This window comes from Sciurus vulgaris (assembly GCF_902686455.1).
Source record: "Sciurus vulgaris genome assembly, chromosome: 7".
Lineage (NCBI taxonomy): Eukaryota > Metazoa > Chordata > Mammalia > Rodentia > Sciuridae > Sciurus > Sciurus vulgaris.
The window spans coordinates 55,202,933-55,230,837 of NC_136467.1; the positions used below are offsets into that span (position 1 = coordinate 55,202,933).

At 38.3% G+C, this 27,905-nt stretch overlaps 1 protein-coding gene across 1 annotated transcript in view; it reads left to right on the plus strand.

Moving 5' to 3' along the window:
* AK9 (adenylate kinase 9) overlaps nt 1–27,905 on the plus strand; it is a 204,826-nt gene that overhangs the window by 118,287 nt on the left and 58,634 nt on the right. Inside the window, 7 exon segments of the mRNA XM_079147365.1 lie at nt 3,103–3,363; nt 10,904–10,960; nt 10,962–11,029; nt 21,644–21,792; nt 22,415–22,468; nt 22,817–22,938; nt 26,226–26,438. Coding sequence (XP_079003491.1) covers nt 3,103–3,363; nt 10,904–10,960; nt 10,962–11,029; nt 21,644–21,792; nt 22,415–22,468; nt 22,817–22,938; nt 26,226–26,438 — 924 coding nt within the window.

Consider the following 27,905-nt stretch of genomic DNA (forward strand, 5'->3'; position numbering starts at 1 on the left):
GATATGGCTGAATTTTGCTTAGTAGGTTAAGGTCCAGTTATGCTCAGTGGTCTAAGAGCAGGCTAGTGAACTTTTAAAGGAGTTGGGGGAAATGTGGAATTCCAGGATTGATGCCTTTTCAGAGGAATAAGTGGGTTGATGACAGTGAAACACTGTTCCTGATGGGTCCACCCTGAACCTGTTTTCCGAGTAAGTCCACCCCTGGTTGGTTGTTTTCGGGAGCAAGGGATGACACTGGTTGGATTGCAAAACTTATTCCCTGAAGTGATTTGGACAATCTAACCAGTTTAAAACTGGTTCAATGACTAGCGTTGCTATGTCTACAGAATAACCCATTTCTCCCTTTGTTTATAAGAAACTTTTTATTCTCACTTATCACCATTGGGTCAGTTTTCTATCTTTTTTAGAAAACAATATGAAAGCCAGACACACAAGGTAAATACTGTATGATTCCACTTACATCAGATACCTAGAATAGGCAGATTCTTAGAAGAGGGAGAAAGAGAATGGGAGTTAACTGTTTAATGAATAGAGGTAGGTCATGAGAAAGTTCTGGAGGTGAATAACGGTGATGGGTACACAACATTATGGATTATTTACTACCACAGAATTGTGCCCTGAAAAATGGTGTAAGTGGTAAATGTTATCTTAGGAATATTTCACCAGAATAAAAAGAGGACATGTGGCAAAAAAAAAAAAAAAAAAAAAAAAAAAAAAAAAAAAAAAAAAAAAAAATTTCTGTTACTGAAGATTGAACCCAGGGACACTTCACCTCTGATCCAGATCCAGATTCCCAGTCTTTTTTGTTTTTTTATTTTGAGATAGGGTCTCAAAAGATGCTGAGAGATGCACTAAATTGATGACGTTGGCCTGGAACTTGGGATCCTCCTGCCTCAGCCTCCCAAGTTGTTGTGATTAGAGGCTTGTGCCACCATGCTCAGCACAATTTTTTTTTTTATTTCTGAAAATAAAGCACACACATAATTAAACCAGCTTTAAACAGGAGTCTTAATTTTTATATTTTACTTTTCCATCTTCTTCCACACACTTGTGTGTGTGTGTATATATATATATATGTTTATGTTTGTATTCTTTCTAGCATATCATATTTTGTTTTTCACCTATGACAGAAAATTTATATATTTCTATATAAATGTAATAATGTTTAGATATTCTGACATAACATCTTAACATCTAATTCATTTTTAGACTTTTTTTCACAGTATTTTTCACAAAATGATTTTGGCATTGTGGCTGTTAAATAGTATTTAGGTAATTTGGGGGCATATCATTCTTTTTCTCTCTGAATTATTTTATTGCCATAATTCCGTAGAATGGGTAACTAAATCAAGTTGTATATATCACAATACATTGTTATTACTTTTTGATAATACCTTTGTCTTCTTAAACTGAACATATAGAACTCTTACAGATAATTCGAGCCTCAGTTACATGGTGTCCACAGGGACTATTGAAGTATGTGGATCGTTGTGGCCTAAAATCCTCAATCTACTGGTGTTAAGGGTAATTTAAGAACTTATGGCTACTTTTCTTCCTTGGTTGTTGCTTTTGGTAGTCATTTCCTCTTAGTCTGATTTGCTGAACTATTGCCTTGTTTTACGAAAATTCATGTGGGTACAATCCTGAAACCCTGGAGGTGATTCCACAGTTCTGCAAAGCTTAAAATGCATTGGGTTCACCAGGAACATTGTCCTTCACTACCAACCTACCTCAATATCCTCTGGGTGCCAGAAAGCCCTAGTTGCCAGGGGTTTGACCTATGGATAAGTAAAGTGTTATTGTTACTGAAAGTTCAGTCCTCATCCCGGATGCCAATCCAATAACAAGGACATGATTTTCACAAAATTGAAAAAAGAAGTTTTATTGCTTTGGTAGCAAAGGAGAAACACAGGGGAATCCTGTCCCAAAGGCTGTCATTCTTCCCATCAGCAGGAATGGGGCTTTTAAAGAGGTGATTCAAAGGCTACATTCCATGGGTTCTCTGTTGGAGTTGTAATTCACTTGTTAATTTGGGAAACAGTCATTTCTGAGATCTTCTGGCACCATCCCCAAAGTCTGGAATACTTCTTATGGTGGGTGTGTTCTCAAGGACAGATAAATCTGCCTAACATGGGTAAGAAAGGTAATCCAGTTTCCCCTGATATTTAGGAGGGAGAGAAATTGGGAAGAAGCTGGGAGAGAGGAAGAGAAAGAAACATGTCCATTTAAAAAAATAAGTTGCAGTGGCAGAACAGCAAGTGTTATATTCAAAACATAAAGTGGACCACTATTACATTACTCCAGTAATTTGATCACTGGGGATTTAAAATGTGATTCCAAAGTTTAGTGTGAGGCTAGACCTACATTATTTCATACCATCCTATTTTCATTATTCATCATTCTGTGTTTTATTATTTTTTCAAATGATGCACCTGATGGCTAATCTATATAACCATGGGTTCTCTGACTTTAGACTTCCTCATCTCAGTATGAAGATAATAGGAATAGTGGAGAGAGGACTTGAATGTTTCATTATTAATAGGCTCAGTTTTTTTGGTTTTGTTTTTTTGTTTTTTGTTTTTTGGTGTCAGGGGCACTCGACCGCTTAGCCACATCCCCAACCCTATTTTGTTTTTCTTATTTAGAGACAGGGTCTCACTGAATTGCTGAGTACCCTCACTTTTGGTGAGGCTGACTTTGAACCCACACTCCTCCTGCCTCAGCCTCCTGAGTCACTGAGACTACAGGCACGTGCCACCACACCTGGCTGGTAGAGAGATTTTTTAAAACCATCATAAGAAAGTATCTTTCTATTCTTTGTTAATGTTAGAACTTCTAAAAAAAAACTAATTTTATTTTATTAAATGCTTATTGGCAAACTATATCAAGATGATCTTATAGTTGTTGATACTTCCTCTGAGGACCATTGTTGACACAGTAAATTATGCCAGTTGATACTCTAATGTCTACACAGCTTTGAGTTTATAAAGTGATGATTCTTACCAGGCTTAGGGAAAGCAGTTAATAAGCCTTTTTAAAATTTCTCAAAACTTCTTCATTCTCCCTCTGCCCTACCCCTCCCTGGCCCACCCCCTGTGGCAGGCTCCTCCACCAAGAATATGCCTTATGGGCCCCCATGGCTCTGGCAAAACTGTGTGTGGAAGACAGTTAGCAGAAAAATTTGGCATTTTTCACATTCAGTTTGATGAAGTTCTTCAAGAAAAATTGCTCCTCAAAACTGAAAGGAAATTTGGACCTGAATATGAGGAAGATTCTGAGGAAGAACAAGTTGCAAAACAAGAACTTGAAGAACTTGCAGTTCAGGCCAATGTTAAAATTGAGGATGAAAATGCAAAGAAGCAGGTAACCCTGTTCACTCCTTTGCCGATAGCTGGACTTACTGGTGTTACTTTGGGGATATAGTATCTGAAGTAGTACAAAACTCTCTATATAAAGTTCTTAAGAAAAAGAACTGGCCCATAAATGTCATTTAAAAAGTCAACCACTCCCCCAACAATGTCAGATAAGATCTTATTGCTTATCTGGAATATAAAATACTGATTTATATGACTCCCATAAAAATCAGAAAATTTTCCTTGACTAGACTGTTGCATAGCATTTATTTGGGATTATGTTCTTTGATATGTCTGACCTATAGTATAAGGTTTTCCACTATTGTGTTCTCTGTTTTCTATCAAATAGCATAAAAATCTGCCCCAGTACCAACAGAAATCTCAAAATATTAATTTGCAATGATGCCTAGAAAGAAAGTTTGTGTGTATCTTTTAGATGGCTTCTGTGTGAGGTTATTAAAAAAAAAAGTCCTTAATTCCATCTCAGTTTCTAACTATTTCTGACATGGCTAGACCATTTTCTCCTCAAATGAGCCCCCATCAAGGGACCCAGGTTTGGGTATGTATAAACACTTGAACAGGGTTGGATAGGGATGTGTGCTATCCTGATAAGTGTTACAGAAAGCTCAGTCCTTGTTCCTGACGCCATTCCAATAACAAGGACACAGTTTTGAGAAAAAGGAAAAGGAAGGTTTATTGCTTTGCTAGCAAAGGAGAAACACAGGGGACTCCTGTCCCAGAGACTATGATTCTGCTCATGGGAGAACAAGATTTTTCTAAAAAGGTGATTCAAAGGCTACCTTCCACATGTTCTCTGTTGGAGTTGGAGTTGTAATTCACTTGTTAATTTGGGAGATAGTCTGGATTACTTCATTCCTTTGGTGGGTGTGTACTCAAGGACAGATAAATCTGCTAAAATGGGTAAGAAAAGTTATCCTATTTCCCCTGAGATTATGGATGGGGAGAAATTAGGGAGGAGCAGGGAGAGAGGACGAGAAAGAAGCGTGTCCATTTTAAAATTAAGTTGCAATGGCAGAGCAGCAAGGGCTATTTTCAAAGCATAAAGTGGACCACTGTTACATAGGTATGGCACACCTTCAAACATACCTGTTAAATGTTTTCCACCTATATTGCAGAGAATCAGAGAAGCTGATATTATATTAATTTTAAAAAGTATATTGATCCATATTTTTAAATTTCCTGGGTCTAAATTTTTTAATGCAACCAAATATTTTCTGCTTTTCTATAGTTGTTCTGTTCTCTTTTGCTGTTTTCTGAATCTTTTGACTTCTAAGGAGCCTTACTGAGGGATTTTCTTTTTAGATAATAAAATTAAATCCTACCTCCTGGTAGTCAGCAGTTTGTCCTGTCATGGGAAAAGATATGTCTCTGGAGAAGGGTTCAAGGAGTTTCCAGAGGAGAGAGGGAACTAAACTCAGGGCCAACAGGGTTCTTGGCATAGTGACAGAAAAGGATTTCAGCACAAGCTTGACAAAGGCATAGACAGAGGTTTATTTGGGAAGGTAGATACATAATCAAGGGAAAATGTGGGCTGTCTCCAGAGTGAGAAGCAGCCCTGACTTGGGCTGGAGATCCAATATTTCTAGAAGGGCTATATTAGGGGCTGAAATGGAGATGGATCCAGGGTGGAGCTACACAATTTCATGCCAGTTTTCCCCTGCACTTACACATTTCCATTATTTTACAAGGGCATGTTGCTCAAGATTTACGTCTTAATGGCTTGTGTTTCCTTTTAAGGTTCAGTTTTTTCTTTCTCTTTATCCTAAATCCCTATCTCAAGTCGTTACTCATTTTCAGATTGTGGGACAACAAAAGCACTCAACAAAAGCAGTTTCATTCTAGAAAGAACTATCCAGTCAACGATAATCTTACAACATGAAGAGTTGATTTGAGTTCATTCTCGCAATATTTTCTATTTGTTATTATGGTATTGTAATCCCCTTTATAGATTGTATTTCTGATGTCTCCCTGATCAGGATCTCAATTGGAGAGATAACATTGTATGATTATAGGATAGATGGGGAAAAAAATCAGTTAAGCCGTAGACATGTGAGGAAAACTGAACAATGTTTTTGCAACAAGTGATGAATTATAATCTGAAGTCATATGGAAATTAATCATGTTATGACTAGTAACTCCTCTTAGCTATAGTAAATGGTATTTACTACTTAAAATCATGTCAAATATTAGCATAAAGAAAAGAGCTCAAGAGCAGAGAAAGGAACATTGCAGAATAGTGTGAGGCAACATTTCTCTTAGCTCTGCTACCCAGAACTCAAACAGTGGGAATACCACATCTCCCCGAGGCTTAGAATGAAAAATTCTGAGACTGGAGGAGCAGTCCACCCTAGCTGAACCACAGACTGCTTGTCTCATTAATTGAATTTGTAAAACAAAAACCTCTCCACTGGAGTTTATCAATCATCCTCCATCCAGGAGATATGTTGGGACTGTAGCATGGCAAAGCCTACAGAAACTGAAACCCAGGTCTACGAGTTTTGCAGCTAGTCTGTGTGGTCCTCTCTGAACCCAGCAGTTCTGTGGAAAATCAGAAACTGGGAGTGATTCACCTGGGGGAACACAGCTTAGAGAGGCTGAAGAGAGCTGGGAGTTCTCCTCAGCTCCGCAACTCCTGAAGCACATGGGGGACTGACGGGGCTGGCTACAGTGGGTGGGGAGTTTGGAAGAGGGTGTGAGAGCATCTTGCTCTTGGCTCATACAGCCAGCTGGTCCAGCACCCACCACATTCTGGAGCCCACTCTGGCAGGCACTCACCAGATCCCAGCAGCAGCCTGGTCCCTGACTCCCTCCCCAGTCCAGAATTCATGGATCCCCTGGACCCGCCAGGTCCAATATCAATCTGGCATCCCACACAGTCCTCCAGCTCCCCCATCCCCAGTATCCCAATCCCTCCCTAGCCCCCAATCCAGCCCATGGCTCACAGCTAGACAGCTGGCCTGCAGATCTCAGCACCTGGTCTTGATCTGCCCAATACAGAACAGTTCTCTGGATTGGTGCACAAGTCCCCGTGCCCCAGTGTTCAGGACCACCTGGGAAACAAGTGCCTGACCTGGTATTTGAAAAGGCAGGAGTGAGAGAGATCAAATTTGGAGAACTAAATCAGAGTCCAGGAATTGTGGGGTCTTCAGGCAACATAAGGGGCCAAGAGCAGACCCCTACACCACACAAGTGGAACCCACAGGAGATTCCCAGGGTGCAATCTTCCAACATGGACTTGCAATTGTCTTCATATATTTTGTCTTCACCATCCTGATGATGGAACAACTATCAAACTCGAAACAACCCCTGCCTATCAGCTGAGAAGGGAAGTTGATAAACTTTTGAACTCCAACAGAACACTTATCAATTTTACATTGAGGTCTTTTTTTCTTTTCCTTCATTTTTCCTCTCTCACATCTCTACCATTTTAGAAGCCAAGTATTTTCATGCATCAGTTTATTGAGGACTGGGGTGTCTGAATAGTATATTACAGTTTTGTTGTGAATTTTTTATTTTTACTTTATATATATATATATATATATAAATATATATATATATATGTGTAATTTTTTTTGTGGTGCTGGGGATTGAAACCCAGGGCTTTGTGCATGTGAGGAAAAAACTCTACCAACTGAGCTATATCCCCAGTCCTATATTTTTATATATACTTTGTATATACTTTTACTTTATAGATATTTTTCCTCTCACTTATGTTTCCCTTGATTCTCTCTTTTCTGCTGTTCACAGCCAACCTCTATTAATTCCTCTTTCACTCTTCCTATAATTTTTACTTCTTTATTCTCTCCTTCTTCCTCAGAAACATCACATCCTACACTTCTGTTATGTCTTTGTTCACGATTTGAAATTGTAAACCCTTTTGCAAATTACTGTTTATATTTTAGACAATAATTGAAAAACCATTTTTATGCCACAAGCAACTCTTAGCAAATATGAAAAAATAGAGGTAATAACCTGCATCCCATCCAATCATAATGGAATAAAATTAAAAATCAAGGATAAAATTTAAAAAGCTACTCTAACACCTGGAGACTAAATAATATACTATTGAATGATGAATGGATAGCCAAAGAAATCAGGGAGGAGATAAAATTCTTAGAGGTAAATGAGAACATCAACACAACATTTCATAATCTCTGGGACACTATGAAAGCAGTACTAAAAGGAAAGTTCATTGCATCGAGCTCATTCATTAAAAGAACAAAAAGTCAACAAATAAATGACTTAACATTACACCATGAAGCCCTAGAAAAAGAACAGATCAACATCAAAAATAGTAGACTACAGGAAATAATTAAAATCAGAGCTGAAATCAATGAAACTGAAACAAAAGAAACAATAGAAAAAATTGACAAAACAAAAGTTGGTTCTTTGAAAAAAATCAGCAAAATTCATAGACCCTTAGCCATGCTAATTAAAAAAAAAAAGAGAGAGAGAAACTCAAATTACTAAAATTCATGATGAAAAAGGGAATATCATGACAGACACTACTTAAATACAGAAGATAATCAGAAAATTTATACTCCAACAAAATAGAAAAATCTCAAATACATTGACAAATTTCTAAGACATATGACCTACCCAAAGTGAATACACAATTTAAACAGAGCAATTTCAAGCAAGGAAATAGAAGATGACATCAAAAACCTGCCAACCAAGAAAAGCCCAGGAATAGAAGAATTCTCAATCGAGTTCTACAAGACCTTCAAAGAAAAACTAATACCAGTACTCCTCAAATTATTCCATGAAATAGAAAGGAGGGAACCCTCCCAAACTCATTCTATGAGGCTAGTATCACTGATACCAAAACCAGACAAGACACATCAAGGAAAGCAAATTCACACCAATATTCCTGATGAACATAGATGCAAAAATTCTCAATAAAATTCTGATAAATTACATACAAAAATGTATTAAAAAGATAGTGCACCATGATCAGGCAGGGTTCATCCCAGAGATGCAAGGATAGTTCAACACATGGAATTCAATAATTGTGATTCATCAAACCAATAGACTTAAAGATAAGAATCATATGTTTATCTCCATAGATGCAGAAAAAGCATTTGACAAAATACAGCACCACTTCATGTTTAAACACTAGAAAAAATAAAGATAGTAGGAACATACCTCAACATTATAAAAGTTATCTATGGTAAGCCCAAGACCAACATCATTCTAAATGGAGAAAAAATTGAAATCATTGCCTCTAAAAATTGGAACAAAATGAGGATACTCTCTGTCACCACTTCTATTCAACATCATCCTTGAAACTCTAACCAGAGCAATTAGACAGACAAAAGATATTAAAGGAATACCAGTTGAAAAAGAAGAACTCAAACTAGCACTGTTTGCCTATGACATAATGCTATATTAGAAGACCCAAAAAATTCCACCAGAAAACTTCTAAAACTAATAAACAAGTTCAGCAAAAGTAGCAGGATATAAAATCAACATCCATAAATGAAATATGTTCCTGAATATCAGTGATGAACAAACTGAAAGAGAAGAAAAATTGGGAAAACCACCCCATTCACAATATCCTCAAAAAATAAAAAATAAAATAAAAACTTGGGAATCAATCTCACAAAAGAAGTGAAAGACCTCTACAAGGAAAACTACAGAACACTAAAGAAAGAATCGAAGAAGACTTAGAAGATGAAAAGATCTCCCATGCTGTTGGATAGGCAGAATTAATAATGTCAAAATGGCCATACTATCAAAAATGTGACACAGATTCAATGCAATTCCTATTAAAATTCCAATGACATTCTTCATAGAAATAGATAAAGCAATCATAAAATTCATTTGGAAAAATACTCTTATTTCTCAGAATTGCCAAGGCAATACTTAGCAAAAAGAATGAAGCAGGAGGCATCACAATACCACACTTATATACTACGAGCTATAGGAACAAAAATGTCCTGGTATTGGCACCAATACAGATACATAGACCGAAGGTACAGAAGAGAAGACACGGAGACAAACCCACATAAATACAGTTATCTCATATTAGGCAAAGGTGCCAAAAATATACATTGTAGAAAAGATAGCCTATTCAAAAAATGGTGCTAGGGAAAACTAGAAATTCATATGTGACAAATTGAAATTAAACCTCTATCTCTAACACTGCACAAAAACACAACCCAAAGTGGACAAGGACTTATTCCCTTGAACAGAGACCCTGCACCTAATAGAAGCAAAAGTAGGCCCAAATCTCCACCGTGTTGGCTTAGGTACTGACTTCCTTAACAAGACTCCTAAAGTGCAAGAAATAAAACCAAGAATCAATAAATGGGATGGATTTAAACTCAAAAGTTTCTTCTCAGCAAAGAGACAATCAATAACATGAAGAGAGAACCTATCGAATGGAAGAAAATCTTTACCACCTGCACCTCAGGTAGAGCATTCATCTCCAGGATATGTAGAGAACTCAGAAAACTCAATGCCAAAAACACAAATACCTAATCAATAAATGGGCTAAGGAACTGAACAGATACTTCACAGAAGAAATACAATGATCAACAAATATATGAAAAAATGTTCATCATCTCTAGCAATTAGAGAAATGCAATCAAAACTACTCTAAGATTTCATCTCACTCTAGTCAGAATGGCAATTATCAAGAATATAAGCAACAATAAATGTTGGTAAGGATGTGCAGGAAAAGGTATACTCATACGTCGCTGGTAGGACTGCAAATTGGTACAGCCACTCTGGAAAGCAGTATGAAGATTCATCAGAAAACTTAGAATGGAACCACCATTTGACCCAACTATCCTACTCCTTGATTTGTACTCACAGGACTTAAAATCAGCATACTACAGTGATGCAGCCACATCAATATTTATAGCAGCTCAATTCACAATAGCAAAACTATGGAACCAATCAAGATGCCCTTCAAGAGATGAAAATGTGATATATATATCACATTTATATACAATGGAATATTACTCATTCTTAAAGAAGAATGAAATAACGGCATTTCCAGGTAAATAAACGGAACTGGAGAATATTGTGCTAAGAAAAATAAACCAATCCCAAAGAACCAAAGGCCAAATGTTTTCTCTGATGTGTGGATGCTAATTCATAATTGGGGGGACTAGGGAAGAATAGAAGTACTTTGGATTAGACAGAAGGGAGTAAAGGGAGGGGAAGGGGGTTTTGGGAGTAGGAAGAATAGTAGATTGAATGGAACATTATTACCCTGTGTGCATATATATTTACACAACCAGTGTGATTCTACATCATGTGCAACCAGAAGAATGAGAAGTTATACTCCATTTATGTATGATAGTGCATTCTATTGTCATGTGTGCCTAATTAGAACACATAATAAATAAATAAAGAAACTTTAAAAAGAAGAGAGCTCAAAATTTTGAATGTTTACAAGCAAAAGAATAATAAAGACATCAGAGAAAAATTAGGTCTAATCCTAATCAAATATGTACTATAATAGTATTCATTAATGTATAGTTAAAAAACTTGTTTTATTTTCTGATTTTTGTCTGTAGCCTCCAGAAGTACAACTTACAGAAGAAGAAGAAGCAATCAAGACAAGTCTAGTGGAAAAGCGAGCCATTGTCTCCTGAAATTCTTGAAGTCATTCTTTCTGAATGGTGGTTTAAAGAACCAATCCGGTATCTTAATATATGTAGAATTATGCATTTATTGATTTTTATTTCCTCATTCCTAAAGGTGAATTGCAGTATGACAGAAATTTAAGAATTTTTCTCTGTATATTCATGTAAATTCTTACTTGGGCTACACATTAAAAGCTCAAGTGGAGTTTGAACAAATATTGATGCCAGGATCTCCTACCCTAAAACAATCTAAATCAGAGTGTCAGGGAAGGAGAATGGGGCCTGGGCCTTGGTGTCTCCAGTGCTGCCCACAGCATTCTAGTGCCCAGTTGTAGTTGTGAACCTTCTAAGCCCATGTATTGTGCTGGACTCTTTCCCAGTAGCCTTTTAACAATTTAGTTAAGACCTCTTCACTGTCCAGAGCATTATCCCATTTACCAGTGCCAGGCAGGGCCAATTTCCAGGTCCTCAGACTTCAAAACTTCACCTGAATTTCCAACCAGAACTCTTGCCTTAATATCCACCAGAAGAGAATGAAATGATATTCACAATACTGATGATAGCATACGTGTATTTGCAATTTACTAAGTACCCAGGGACTGTTTGACTATATTTTATTCAAGTTAATATACTTAATCCTTACAGTAATTCTATGGTATAGAAACTTTTATTATCTCATTTTGGAAATAAGAAAATTGAATCATAGAGAAATTAGATAACTGGTTAGCTCCATTGTTTCTCTTAGGTCTCTAAACACTCTTTCACCTAGTCCCTGAAAGAAAGGAGTGAGTGGGAGTGTTAGTCATTGATTTTTTTTTTCACATTTCTTGTTCCTTAAATTAGATCAATAGTTATAGGAGGGCTGGGGATATAGCTCAGTTGGTAGAGGTGCTTCTCTTGCAAGTACAAAGGCCCTGGGTTCAATCCCCAGCACTGCAAAAAAAAAAAAAAAAAAAAAAAAAAAAAAAATAGTTATAGGAAACAAGCAGGTTACCTGCAGGTTCATAATAATGAGTTACTTTTCATTAATTTAGTTTCCTGATCTCATACAATACATTAACATATTTATCTCGGTTTATAGAGGTATATGTAGACAGAGACAGAAATTGAAATTTTTAAAGTGAAACAAGTATAAAGCTTAAATAAATAGCTGAGTATCATGCAACCATTAAAATATATTATAATGAATAATTTGTAATAGCATGTGATGTTAAGTTTAAAAAGAAGATGCAGTGGGGCATGGTGGCTCACACTTGTAATCCCAGTGGCTCAGAAGACTGAGACAAAAGGATGGCAAGTTTGAGAACATCCTCAGCAACTTAGGGAGGCCCTGTGCAACTTAGTGAGACCCTGTCTCAAAATAAATCATGGGAAAAGGTGTGGCGATATGGCTTAGTGGTTAAGCACCTCTGGGTTCAATCCCTGGTACTAAAATGGAGGAGGAAGAAAAGGAAGAAAGAGAAGAAGCGGAGGAAGGAGAAAGGAGGAGAGGAAGAAAAGAAAGCAAAACTACATATAATCTAATAGAGAGATGGACTCATGAAGAAACAACTGGAAAGAAGAAAATGGCAGTAACCTCTAGGATACAGGATTATGGATAATTTTGTCTTTTTTTATGCTTTTCTCTATTTTCCAACTTGTCCATGGTAAATTTGTGCTTTTGTAGTCCGGGGAAAAAAAAAAAAAAACTCCATTGTAAAAAGGCTATTGCATTAGTCCTGGAGAGCTACACTAAGGACTGAACTACATAGTAATAGAAGAAATGGCAGTATGAATGCAGAGGAGGTGGGCCAGGACTTAGCAGTTATATAGAAGGAGCAGGAAGGAGTTAGAGACCCAAACGCCTCTGAGGACTGTGAGTCTGAGGGAAAGTCGTTTGGAAGGGTAATAATAAGCATTTTGATGTATGATCTTATGTCATTTCTGAAGGGCATTTGGGATAAAGAAACTAAGCAGTTCTTAGAAAATCTGAATTAAAACTCAGAAAGGAGTTGGGGTATAGAGGTAAAGACGTGAAAATCATTGACAAAGAAGTACAGTGGAACCCATAGGAATGAAATTGTTTCTCCTAGAGGAGACTAGACTGGAGGCATCTCTGAAGAAAAAGACACATATATTATGGCCAATATATACAAAGATGTCTACCTAATAAGAAAGGAAAATTACTGTGTACACCCATAGAAATGAAAAGTTGTACCCCCATTTGTGTACAATGAATCAAAATGTAGTCTGTAAAAATTTAAAAAAAAAATTTAAATACTTAAAAAAAGAAAGGGAAATTAACATTTTAGAATTAACATCTTTTAAAACTTTTTTTAGTTGTAGATGGACACAATACCTTTATTTTATTTATTTATTTTCACTGGTACTGAGGGATCAAACCCAGTGCCTCAACCTGGTAGGCAAGTGCTCTACCACTGAGCCACAACCCCAGCCCCAAGGATTACGATCTTTGAGGCTGACACTGTCAGTTCATTCCTAAAAGTTTTGGTAAGAATACATGTATTGGGCTGGGGAGATAGCTCAGTTGGTAGAGGGCTTGCCTTGCAAGCACTAAGGCCCTGGGTTCGATCCCAGCACCACAAGAAAAAAAAAAAAAAAAAGAATATATGTATTTAAATTTAAATACTTAAACCAAATTTTAGATAAGCAAGATAATTTCTCACTTCACAGGGGACCAATATTGTCTTTCTCAACTAAAAAGAGACAATTTCTCAAAGCCTGATTGTTTTATAATTACTCCCTAAAGAAAGTACATTCACATTCCAGTAATTTTCATGATCCTTAAAGTTTCATCATACTTGGGCAAATTGACAACCCTATATGAATAGGTTTCATCTTACACATAAAAGCCAGGATACATACAGCAATAACAATCACTAGCAACAAGGACATTCCGGAAGAAAGGTCTGAATTGTCTCATCAGAAGGAGAAGTACGCGCTCAGCACAGCGCTGGGACTCGGACGCCACCACTGGGGCTCCGAGGCTGCATAGGGGAGGAGCGGCGAGGAGAGCTGTGTGGACTCAGGACACCGGGGGCCTGCCCTGAGGAGGAGGAGGAGGAGCGTGGCCCGCTTGGATTCGGAGTGACTGCACCAGAGCTACAGGCGCGTTGCCAGAGGAGAAGCTGCGCGGCAAGCTGTTTGGATTCAGACCATTTCTGAAACCGGGGCCTGCCCAGAGGAGGAGGAGGAGGAGCGTGGCCGCTTGGATTCGGAGTGACTGCACCAGAGCTACAGGCGGTTGCCAGAGGAGAAGCTGCGCGGCAAGCTGTTTGGATTCAGACCATTTCTGAACACCGGGGCCTGCCCAGAGGAGGAGGAGGAGGAGGAGGAGGAAGAGGAGGAGTGCGGCAGGGCGTTTGGACTCGCAGTGACTGCATTGGAGCTCCAGGCGGCTGCTCAGAGGAGAAGGCGAGTGCTGAGTTGTTTGGACTTAAACCGACCGCTCCTGAACACAGGGGGCTGCCTGGAGGAGAAGCGCGGTGGATCGCTTGGTCTCCAGTGGCTGCACCAGAGCTCCGGGCAGCTACCCAGAGGACGCGTGCAGCGGGCCATGTGGATTCAGAGCCACTCAGAGTGACCGCTCCTGAACACCCAGGGAGTTACCTGGAGGAGGAGGAGGAACAAGAAGGGTCATTTTGACTCGGAGTGATTGATTGCCCTGGGCTACGGGTGGTTGGTGGGAGGAGGAGGCATGCAGTGAGTTGCTTGGACTCCTAGTGACTGCACCGGAATACTGGGCGGCTGTCTGGAGGAAGAGGCGTGCGGCGGGTCTCTGGGACTCAGAGCGATTGTACGGGGCCCCAGGTGGCTGCTCAGAGGAGGGGCCGCATAGCCAGGCAATTAGGTGCAGAGCAGGGTCCCAGGATCTAGGAGGCTTCTTGGTGGAAGAGCCACACAGAGACAGGCTTAGGGGCGGAGCGAAGGTTCCAGGCCTGCGGGCAGATTCTCTGAGGAAGGGCAGCCAAAGGAGATTCATCTGCGAAGGGTGAGGCTCCCAGGCCCAGGAGGTAGGGCCGGGCCCCTGGGAACTTTGCAGAGGAAGGCAGCCCAGCCCAGGTGGTAGCTGTAAATTGAGGGGAACCTCTAGGAGGGAACTGACCAGCGAGACCTCCCCACCAGGTGAGTCTTCCCTGCTGGGTGAGGTTTCCCCACAAGGACGGTAAAACCAGAGACACAGGCCCAAACAGGCCTTGCCTCAGCCCGCAGCCTAGTTCCCCTTGGGAGGACCATTGGTCAACAAGTGGAGGCACCTCTGCCCACTAGCAGGGAATATACCCCACCTGAAGGCCACCACTCCTAGAGAGGCAGATTCCTTGTGGAGCACCGCATTATCAACTTCCTCCAAGACTTCAGCCTACTGAAGGCTAAAAGGGGATATATATAGAAATCTTCAGGGACATTGTAAGTCAATAAAGGAAATCTGCATATCTCAGCGGTCCACTTATACCTGAACAATATGAGAAAACAAGGAAAGAAAATGCTGCAAACAAATCTAGATGTTACATCAATAAAACCCAATGACAGCGTGGCAGAAGAAATGACAGAAAGGAGTTCAGATTGTACATAATTAAAATGATCAGGGAAGCAAACGATGAGATGAAAGAGCAAATGCAGGCATTGAATGATCGCACCAATCGAAAGTTAAAAGAGCAAATACAGGAAGCAAAAGATCATTTCAATAAAGAGTTAGAGATATTGAAAAAAAAACAAACAGAAATCCTTGACATGAAGGAAACAATAAACCAAATTAAGAACTCCATAGAAAGCATATCCAGTAGGATAAACCTGGAAGACAGAACCTCAGACATTGAAGACAAAATATTTAACCTTGAAAACAAAGTTGAACAAACAGAGAAGATGGTAAGAAATCATGAACAGAATCTACAAGAACTATGGGATATCATGAAAAGGCCAAATTTAAGAATTATTGGGATTGAGGAAGGCTTAGAGAAAAACCAAAGGAATGAACAATCTATTCAATGAAATATATCAGAAAATTTCCCAAATCTGAAGAATGAAATGGAAAATCAAGTTCAAGAGGCTTATAGGACTCCAAATACACAAAATTACAACAGACCCACACCAAGGCACATTATAATGAAAATGCCTAACATACAAAATAAAGACAGAATTATAAAGGCTGTGAGAGAAAAGAACCAAATTACATTCAGGGGGAAACCAATACGGATATCAGCAGATTTTTCAATCCAGACCCTAAAAGCTAGAAGGGCCTGGAACAACATTTTCAAGCCCTGAAAGAAAATGGATGCCAACCAAGAAATCTTATACCCAGTAAAACTTACCTTCAAATTTGATGATAAAATAAAATCCTTCCATGATAAACAAAAGCTAAAAGAATTTACAAAACAAAGCCAGCATTATAGAACATTCTCAGCAAATATTCCATGAGGAAGATATGAAAAACAAAGAAGCAAATCAGCAAAGGGAGGAATTATCCTAAAGGAATTGTCAAATAAAGGAGGAGCCAAGTTCTGTCAAACAAATAAATAAATAAAATTTAAAAAATGAACCAAATGACCGGGAAACCAAATCATATCTCAATAATAACCCTGAATGTTAATGGCCTGAATTCATCAATCAAAAGACATAGACTGGCAGATTGGATTAAAAAGAAAGATCCAACAATATGTTGCCTGCAAGAGACTCACCTCATAGAAAGAGATACCCCAGCTTTTTTGCTGAGTCCATGTGCATGGTATGTTTTCCCCCATCCTTTCACCTTTAGTCTATGGGTATCTCTTTCTATGAGGTGAGTCTCTTGCAGGCAACATATTGTGGATCTTTCTTTTTGATCCAATCTGCCAGTCTATGTCTTTGATTGATGAGTTCAGTCCATTAATATTCAGGGTTATTATTGAGATATGATTAGTATTCTGGTCATTTGGTTCATTTTATTTATTTATTTATTTATTTTGAGACGACTGGTTCTTCCTTTATTTGACCATTCCTTTAGGATAGTTCCTCCCATTGCTGATTTGTTTCTTGTTTTCATATCTTCCTCGTGGATATTTTGCTGAGAATGTTCTGTAATGCTGGCTTTCTTTTGTAAACTTCTTTTAGCTTTTGTTTCTCATGGAAGGATTTTATTTCATCATCAAATTGAAGGTCAGTTTTGCTGGTATAGATTCTCGGTTGGCATCCATTTCTTTCAGGGCTTGAAAAATGTTTGTTCCAGGCCCTTCTAGCTTTTCGGGTCTGGATTGAAAAATCTGCTGATATTCGTATTGGTTTCCCCCTGAATGTAATTTGATTCCTCTATCTTGCGGGCCTTTAAATTCTGTCTTTATTTTATGCAAATCAAAACCACCCTAAGATTCCATCTCACCCCAATTTAGAATGGCGATTATCAAAAATACAAGCAACAGGTGTTGGCGAGGATGTGGGGAGAAAGGTACACTCATACATTGCTGGTGGGGCTGCAAATTAGTGCAGCCACTCTGGAAAGCAGTGTGGAGATTCCTTAGAAAACTTGGAATGGACCCTCCATTTGACCCAGCTATCCCACTCCTTGGCCTATACCCAAAGGATCTAAAATCAGCATACTCAGAGATACAGCCACATCAATGTTCATAGCTGCTCAATTCCACAATAGCCAGACTATGGAACCAACCTAGATGCCCTTCAATTGATGAGTGGATAAAGAAACTGTGGTATATATACACAATGGAATATTACTCAGCCATAAAGAATGACAAAATTATGGCATTTGCAGGCAAATGGATGAAATTGGAGAATATCATGCTAAGTGAGATAAGCCAATCTCAAAAAGACAAGGGACGAATGATATCGCTAATAAGTGGAGGATGACACATAATGGGGGGAGGGAAGGTTAGTGTTAGGGTTAGAGTTAGGGTTAGGGAGGGGGGCAAGTTGGAGGAAGAAGTACTGTATAGAGGGTTAAAGAGGGGTGGGAGGGGTGGGGGAAGGGGAAAAAATAACAGAATGAATCAAACAACATTATTGTATGTGGATTTATGATACACAAATGGAATGCCTTTGCGCCATGTACAAACAGAGAGGCAACATGTATCCCATTTGTTTACAATAAAATAAAAAAATAAAAGAAATAAAATAAAATTCTGTCTTTATTTTGTAGTGAGGCTATTTTCATTATAATGTGCCTTGGTGTGGGTCTGTTGTAATTTTGTATATTTGGGGTCCTATAAGCCTTTGTACTTGATCTTCCATTTCATTCTTCAGATTTGGGAAATTTTCTGATAGTATTTCATTGAATAGATTGTTCATTCCTTTTGGTCTGTTTCTCTAAGCCTTCCTCAATCCCAATAATTCTTAATTGGCTTTTCATGATATCCATAGTTCTTGGAGGTTCTGTTCATGATTTCTACCATCTTCTCTGTTTGTTCAACTTTGTTTTCAAGGTTAAATATTTATCTTCACTAGATGTTTTGTCTTCCAGGTGTTCTATTTCTATTGTTATGCTTTCTATGGAGTTCTTAATTTGGTTTATTGTTTCCTTCATTTCAAGGATTTCTGTTTGTTTTTTTTTCAATATCTCTAACTCTTTATTGAAATGATCTTTTGCTTCCTGTATTGCTCTTTAACTGTCGATTGGTTGCGATCATTCAATGCCTGCATTTGCTCTTGCATCTCATCATTTGCTTCCCCGATCATTTAATTTGTACATTCTGAACTCCCTTTCTGTCATTTCTTCTGCCATGCTGTCATTGGGTTTCATTGATGTACCATCTAGATTTGTTTGCAGCATTTTCTTTCCTTGTTTTCTCATATTGTTCAGGTATCAGTTGACCGCTGTGATATTGCAGATTTCCTCTATTGTCTTATAATATCCCTGAAGCTTTCTAGTATATCCCCTCTTAGCCTTCAGTAGCCTGAAGTCTTGGAGGAAGTGATAATGCGGGGCTCCACCACAAGGAAGCTGACAACCTAGGGGAGGTGGCCTTCCAGTGGGGTATATTCCCTGCTAGTGGGGCAGAGGGTACCTTCACTTGCTGATGAATGGTCATCCCAAAGGGGAAGTAGGATGTGGGCTGATGCAAGGCCAGTTTGGGTCTGTGTCTCTGATTTTACAGTCCTTTTGGGAGAACCTCACCCGACAGGGAGGACTCACCCAGTGGGGAGGTCTTGCTGGTCGGTTTCCCTCCCAGAGGTTCCGATCTATTCACAAATTACCTCCTGGGCTGGGCAGCCTTCTTCTGCAATGTTCCCAGGGACCCCGGACCTACCTCCTGGGCTTGGAAGCCTCGCCCTTCGCAGATGAATCTCCTTAGGCTGCCTCTCCTCAGAGAAGCTGCCTGCAGAACCTGGAGCCTTCGCTCCGCCCCTCAGTTTGTCTGTGGGGCTCTTCCACCAAGAAGCCGCCTAGGCCCTGGGACCCTGCTCTGCACTTTTCGCCCTGGCTATGCTGGCCCCTCCTCTGAGCAGCCACCTGAGCCCCTTACAATCGCCTTTCGAGTCCCAGTGACCTCGCCACACGCCTTTTCCTCCGGCAGCCACCTGGTGTTCCCTGCAGTCGCTCTAAGTCCAAGTGACCCACCACGCACCTCCTTCTCCGCCAGGCAGTCACCCAGAGATCTGGTGCGTCATGAGTCCCAGGAACTCACTGTGCACCTTCTTGTCCCGACTGCCACCCGTAGCCCTGGTGCAGTCGCTTCGAGCCCAAGTACCCCGCCGCGCTCCTCCTCCTTCTCCAGACAACCCCCCTGTGTTCAGGAGCGGATGCTCTGGGACCAAACCATTCACCACGCTGTTCCACCAGATAGCCGCCCAGAGCCCTGGCGCAGCTGTTCCAATTCCAAGCGACTGTGCCGAGCCCGTATTTCTCCTTCTCCTCTGGGCAGCCCCCTGTGTTCAGGGGTGGTCGCTTCAGTCCAAAGCAGCTCACCAAGCACCTTCTCCTTTGGGCAGCCTCCCAGAGCCCGGGTGGGTTGCACAGAGTCCAAGCGTTCACTGCTCCAGCGGGGGGGGGGGGGGGGGGGGGGGGTCTTCGCCGGCAGCTTTACTTCATAAAGTTCCCGTTTCCTGGCGTACCGCCCCGTCTGGGATGCCTGCCCAATGGGAGACGCTCCCCCGGCTGCTTTGAGTTGGTCTCAAGTCTCTCTATATCTCCTCTTCTTGAGTCCTGAGACCTGGAGCAACACGAAACGCAGCCACCCTCTCATCTGAATCTTTGAATTAATACTCTCTGCTTTCATTATAACATCTTTTCATAGATTCATTAAAACCAAGACAGGAAGGGCAGGTAGAGGAGTATTAAAGAACAACCTCCTCAACTCCCACCCCCCATCATCTTTCACTTAAACTTCTTACCTTGCACTCTCCAATGGACCTAATATATGTGATATAAGTTAATGTGCAAAAACTTAGAGTTCAAGTTGTAGCTTCTAGCAAATATTCATCTTTAATGACTTTTCTATACTGAAGCTAGATTGTCTTCATCTCCAACCGTTGCAGTCTCTGATTAAGCCAGAGAAGCTAAGGTAATTTGGAATTATCTGTATATTCTCAATGTTCTTCTCTTTGTCATGGCTTATGATGCTTATATTAACAGAGAAGTTTACAATTCAACATGTCACTACCATTCCAGCCCTGGACTTGTCCCTTTCCTTCACTTGATCTTAGCCATGAGGCCAAGGAAGGATGGGCATGACCCCTTCTACTTTCTGCTATAATAAGTATTAGACATAGATTGGGAGAAACCCAGTATTACTTGAACTCAGAAGATGGCTTTCAAGTGTTATAAAAATGGCTCTATACATATATGTGTGTGAGTAAGGTGAGAAGATAGATAATCAGTTCCATCTTCCCTGAAGCCCTCCATGCCAGGTCATGTGTGAAGGATGTCTTACAGTCTTATGTCATCCAGGGCAATGGTTATAGTCTGTACCCTCAACAGTGAAACAGATGCAATGCTCCTCAATTTTTCCATACACCCACACTGGGACTTTGCAATATCATCATCACTCATTGCCACTTTGCAATGAGTCTTTTGGTGTCTTCATGGGTTTTTGGTAGTTTGGGGCTTTTTTGTTTTGTTTTGTTTTTTTTGTGTTTCCTTCTGGTACTGAGGATAGAACCTGGAGTTTGTGCATGGTAGGCAAGTGCTCTACCACTAAGTCACATCCCAAGTCCCTTCATGGGGTTTTTTTTGGTTCTTTGGTTTGTTTGTTTTGGTTTTTGGTTTTTGTTTGTTGTTTGTTTGTTTTGCATTAGAGACTGAACCCAGGGGTGCTTTACCCCTGAGCTACGTCCCCAGCCCCTTTTTAAAATTTTTTATTTCGAGATAGGGTATCACTTAATTGCCTAGGACCTCACTAAGTTGCTGAGGCTGGCTTTGAACTTGCAATCCTCCTGCCTCATCTTCCTGAGATGCTGGGACTACAAGTTTCATGAGTATTTAATGAGAAATAAAATTAAAAGGAGTATCAGGCACTGTAAGTCTGGGGCCATATTAACAGAAGTCTGAAAAATATTTAACAGTAGCCATCATCAGAATTGTATGACCATTGTCAATTATTTCTAGTTAATGTCCTTTATATACTTAAGAATATTCTTCATTCTCTTCCTCATATTATCATGTATTTTTATGCCATTCTTTAACAAAAACTGGTATTTTCAATTAGACATGTTACAATTTAAACTGTTTCAAATTTCTTTGTGCCATAGCTTTCATAAAGAAGTAACATTTAATATTCAAACACTAATAATTAGATTTCTTCCTTTAGTTTCTGAGTCTAGTGAGGATACCACAACAGAAACAGAAATTACAAAAGAATCCAGAGAGATCATGGATAGCGAAGAATTATCTGAAACAGGTTAGACTATATAATAAAAGTAATGCATAAATGTGCTTGTCACATTTCTTAACAGAATCTAGTCCTTTATTTGGGGCATTACCTACTTCTTACTTATTTCTTTCTATACTATATTTCAGCTGATTTTCATTATATTTATTTAGTTTATTCCATTAAGAGTGTATCTATCCAGTTTATAACACTGACTTTCATCAAATTTTATTTTACACATTGTATTTACATTTAAAGTTTTCATACGAAGCTCATATTAATTATCCAATTATTTGAGTTTTATGAATAGGTAATAATTCATGTATAGTATATATAGAACAAAGAACAATTAAAATATGAAATTATAAATATTGATTGCTCAGAATAATAAGTTTACTTCTTTCAAATGTTTGAAAAACACTATAAGTGTAAATTATTTTGGCAATTTGGTTAGAGATAAGATATTTAAAGACTCTTTTTCTTTCCCTTTAACCTTAACTCAAAAGTTGTACTGCCTGAGTTTCCAGAAGATGCTTATCCTGATGTTCCCGAAATGGAGCCATTTATAGAGCAGATTAATTCTTTCAGTGCCTTTTGGAAACTACTGGAACCAGCAATTAATGAGACTGCCATTCAAATTTTAAACTTGGAGGTTTCTGGGAAAACACCAGAGGAACTACTTCAAAAGTAGTTGACACTATGGAAAGTAAGGACTGTAATTATATTTATGATCAAGAACAGGGATATTAAAAACATGCTGGAATTTTAAGGCCTTTCCTGATAGTTCACGAATTAAAGTGTTCAATGTATTAAAGGATGATAAATGAAATATTTAACAAGTATCAGAGTACAGGTCCTGACTGATCGGAACAGCCATGGGACACACACAGTACTGACCATACTGGCTAGTTGTCACATAAAGAATTCATAAAGGCCTATTTGCATACATACTAAACCAAGAGATGAATAATAATAGTTTTCCTAACTTTTCACTTCTGTATATGCTAATAACTGTTCATTCTAAAAATATTTTCTCCAATGATATTTTTAACAGAACCTTTTCAACATAATGCATGGGAGTTAACTGTAGAAGATTATGATGAAGAAACAGAAGACTATCAGGCTGAAGCAGAAGTTGATGAGGAATTGGAAGAAGAAGAAGAAGAAGAGGAAGAGGTATGACTGTTTGATTGTGACTCGTTCTCATTTGGCAAGTCATTGAAACTGTATACAGCCAGAGTGGTGATTAACTGGTTAACAAGTGAACCAACAGGCATGCTCAACCATAACTCCCCTTATCCCAGCCTCACTTGACTCCCTAAAATACCAGGGCTGCTTAGTACCAAAAAGACACCATGAAAAAGTAAAAGTGGAATCCTTCAAAATTCTTCCCATGGAAAAAGTATATAGGTATAAAGATGTAGATATCTATAAATCTAAGAGTAGTGTGTGTGTAAACAGAGATGGAGTCTTAGGCCGCTTCAATGATCATGATGCACAGTACCCTCAAACAGGAGCAACCCAAGTTGGGGCACAAGTCTACTCCCTTGGCACCAGAATGATGATAAACATTTTCATTTGCTAGTGCCCACCTCAGACATCTGTCAATAATAAAACATGAAATTGGTTCTTTTAATTTGGAGCTTTAGAAATAAAAATAATTTATTAAGTTAGATAAACATACACTTACAATTAAGTTATTTTTGTCTAACTGAACCCAGATAAACAGGGGATGGGTGGGGGCAAGAAATGATATACAGTGTGATTTTGATACACCTCTCAGTTCTTTATTATTAACTGATGAGACTATTAGGGTTGTCGAAGGATGTGATTTTGTCCTGAGTGTGTTCAGATTCTCTTCCTCATCCACCTTCTGTTCATGTTCTTCTGTGTCCCACTGTGGCCTGCAATGGAATAGTCTCTTATTTATATGGACAGACATTCTCAAGATGTCTATAATATTCAAAACTTTATATTTTTAGTATTGTCTCCCTGCATTAAAAAAATCCCATAATTCACAGGGCGTTGGGTAGGGCATTAATCAGGGAGTAGCCTCAGGAATGGGGAATAATTCAACTTACAATAAATGCTGCTTTGGCCCCACAGAACATAACATAAAAGCCAAAAGGATTAAACTTCTTCCAAGTAACTTCACTGTGTCCAAGAACAAAGTTTAAGAATATTATGGGAATACAAGGTCACATTCTGGCATCCTCTCAAAGATCACCATACCTGCAAACAAACAGGAAAATATGACTGCATAATAAGGAGAAAAATTGGTCAATTAAAACTAATCCAGGGGCTGGGGAGATAGCTCAGTCGGTAGAGTGCTTGCCTTGTAAGCACAAGGCCCTGGGTTCGATCCCCAGCACCCCCCCCCCCAAAAAAAAAAAAAAAACTAATCAGAACTGACAAAAACATGAAAACTGTTAACATAAATGTACTATGAAGATTTGAAATATAGAAAGATATAATAAACACCTAATCTTCACTGTTAGGATTGAGAAGTACCAAAATTAAATGAAACATACATTGAACAGAATAATGATAGTTTAGAAGATTAGCGAACTGGAAGAAATATCAATAGAAACTATCTAAAATGAAACAAAAGAGGAAAAATCCTGAAAAAAGTGAGAAGACCATCAGTGATCTATGGAAGGAGCCTATCATATGTAATTGGAATCCACGAAAACATGTGCTGTTCAATAGTCAAGTTTTGGAACCAACCCAGGTGCCCATCAATGGACAAATGAATAAAGAAAATGTGGTATATGTACATGACAGAGTTTTACCCACCCATAAGTAAGAATGAAATTATGGCATTTGCTGGCAAATGGAGAAAACTGAAGAACATCATGCTAAGTAAAATAAGCCAGACTCAGAAAAACAAAGGTTGAAGCTAAAGAAAGAAAAAAGAAATTTTTAAGGGATGATGGTGCACATCTATAATCTCAGCAACTCCAGAGGCTGAGGATAAAGGATCACAAATTTTAGACCAGCCTCAGCAATTTAGTGAAGTCCTAAGCAATTTAGCAGACCCTGTCCCACAGTAAAAAATAAAAAAGGGTTGATGATATGGTTCAGTGATTAACTGCCCATAGGTTAATAAAAGGCAAAAACTAATAAAATAGGAAAACAAAACAAAATAAAATAGTCTCAAAATTAAAAATTGACCAATCAGCAAAAGTAAAATAGACAAACTTCCTGTAAACTTAATTAGGTAAAAAGAAGAAGCAATAATTAACATTTAATTGTTTTAAATTATGGGGACTTCATACTAATAAATTTGAAATTTAAAAAAGCTTTTGCCCTCAAAAAATCAAATTAAAATTTGCTTCGAAGATAAAAGTTAAATAAAAATAATAGAAGGGAGTTTATAGGTCATTCTAGTATATATTTGCTGATTAGAAAATTCCTATGTTGTTTAAACTCTTCCATGTCACAGGAAATAATCAATACTTCTCAGCTAATTTTGAATTTTTAATTCCCTATTAAGAAAACTAAACAAGAATGATGGAAGAAAAATATTGATTAGTCTCATTTGTGTTCTTTTATAGAAAGTTATTATTTCTTATTTTGCTGAGAAGCATGTTATAGAATTATTATGTAAAGTGTTCCATTTGCATTTTAAAATACTATATTTGCACCTAAATATATGTCTGTTTTGTAAGTATATTGGTAGGATTATAGTCATTGTAGTATACGTAATCATTTTTAGTATAAGTATATACCATGCATAGAAATTATGTACCACAAATGAAAATCTGTTAATATTTATTAGCTAAATAAAATATTTCCAAATTATTATTTGATTATATATGCAATTAAAAGAAAACAAAGCAAATCCAGAGGCATCCCCCACTCAATTTACAGTAGGTAAGAACTTATAGTCAGACACTGTGGTGCATGGTTGTAATTCCAGCTACTCAAGAGACAGAGGCAGGAAGGTCACAAGTTCAAGGCCAGCCTCAGCAACTTGATCTCAAAATAAAAAATAAAAGGTCTGGGGATGTACCTCAGTGGTAGAATGCCCTTTTTGTTTATTGGACCAGTACTATAAAACAAAGAAATAAACAAAAAGTTGTCACTCTGACTCAGCTTTTATTTCTTGGGAATAATTTTATTTTAGAAACTGAACTCACAGTGACCCAGCAGCTAGCAAGCACATCCTGAAAGTTTTCATTGTACTTCTGTCAGTTTCTGTCCATAGAGGACTGGGCACACCTTAATTCTCAGTGCAGCTTTATTTTCTTAATGAAAATTAAAAACTTAAGATGCAGATTTAGAGGGATATGAGAAACTGATTTTTTAATTAATTAAAATAGTATGAGGATAACCCTTGTGGATCATTTTAAAGTTGAATTGTTATATATTAAAATTATTCCAGATGATTTTTTTAAAATTCATCTTTATTATTACATCAAATGCCTTTTCATAATATTCTCAAAATTGAATATTTCTAGAGTGAAGAAAGAATTAAAGAGAAAAGGAGGCATTTGGGAGACACAAAATATTTCTGCCCAGTGGTTCTCAAAGAAAACTTCATCTTACAACCATGTAACATAGAAGAAGCAGCTAAATACCGAGAAAAGATCTACTACTTTTCAAGTCCTGAGGCTAAAGAAAAGTTTCTGGAGCATCCTGAAGACTATGTGGCTCATGAAGAGCCATTAAAGGTGAAAACAATATTCCTTTCCTAATGATTGTTCCTGATTGCTTCTTAAAGGATTTATTACCAACTTCCAATCACAGTACTGTCTCCACTCTCAAAGAACAGTGGAGTGAAAATATCCAAGTTCAAAATCAACATTTTCAAAATATAACATAAAATGACTATTTTGGTTTCTACAGAATTGCCTTATGTCAGACCAGCACTTAGCATCTATCTTTTTTATCTGAAGTAAAAAGATATGGCTGAATTTTGCTTAGTAGGTTAAGGTCCAGTTATGCTCAGTGGTCTAAGAGCAGGCTAGTGAACTTTTAAAGGAGTTGGGGGAAATGTGGAATTCCAGGATTGATGCCTTTTCAGAGGAATAAGTGGGTTGATGACAGTGAAACACTGTTCCTGATGGGTCCACCCTGAACCTGTTTTCCGAGTAAGTCCACCCCTGGTTGGTTGTTTTCGGGAGCAAGGGATGACACTGGTTGGATTGCAAAACTTATTCCCTGAAGTGATTTGGACAATCTAACCAGTTTAAAACTGGTTCAATGACTAGCGTTGCTATGTCTACAGAATAACCCATTTCTCCCTTTGTTTATAAGAAACTTTTTATTCTCACTTATCACCATTGGGTCAGTTTTTCTATCTTTTTTAGAAAACAATATGAAAGCCAGACACACAAGGTAAATACTGTATGATTCCACTTACATCAGATACCTAGAATAGGCAGATTCTTAGAAGAGGGAGAAAGAGAATGGGAGTTAACTGTTTAATGAATAGAGGTAGGTCATGAGAAAGTTCTGGAGGTGAATAACGGTGATGGGTACACAACATTATGGATTATTTACTACCACAGAATTGTGCCCTGAAAAATGGTGTAAGTGGTAAATGTTATCTTAGGAATATTTCACCAGAATAAAAAGAGGACATGTGGCAAAAAAAAAAAAAAAAAAAAAAAAAAAAAAAAAAAAAAAAAAAAAAAAAAATTTCTGTTACTGAAGATTGAACCCAGGGACACTTCACCTCTGATCCAGATCCAGATTCCCAGTCTTTTTTGTTTTTTTATTTTGAGATAGGGTCTCAAAAGATGCTGAGAGATGCACTAAATTGATGACGTTGGCCTGGAACTTGGATCCTCCTGCCTCAGCCTCCCAAGTTGTTGTGATTAGAGGCTTGTGCCACCATGCTCAGCACAATTTTTTTTTTTTATTTCTGAAAATAAAGCACACACATAATTAAACCAGCTTTAAACAGGAGTCTTAATTTTTATATTTTACTTTTCCATCTTCTTCCACACACTTGTGTGTGTGTGTATATATATATATGTTTATGTTTGTATTCTTTCTAGCATATCATATTTTGTTTTTCACCTATGACAGAAAATTTATATATTTCTATATAAATGTAATAATGTTTAGATATTCTGACATAACATCTTAACATCTAATTCATTTTTAGACTTTTTTTCACAGTATTTTTCACA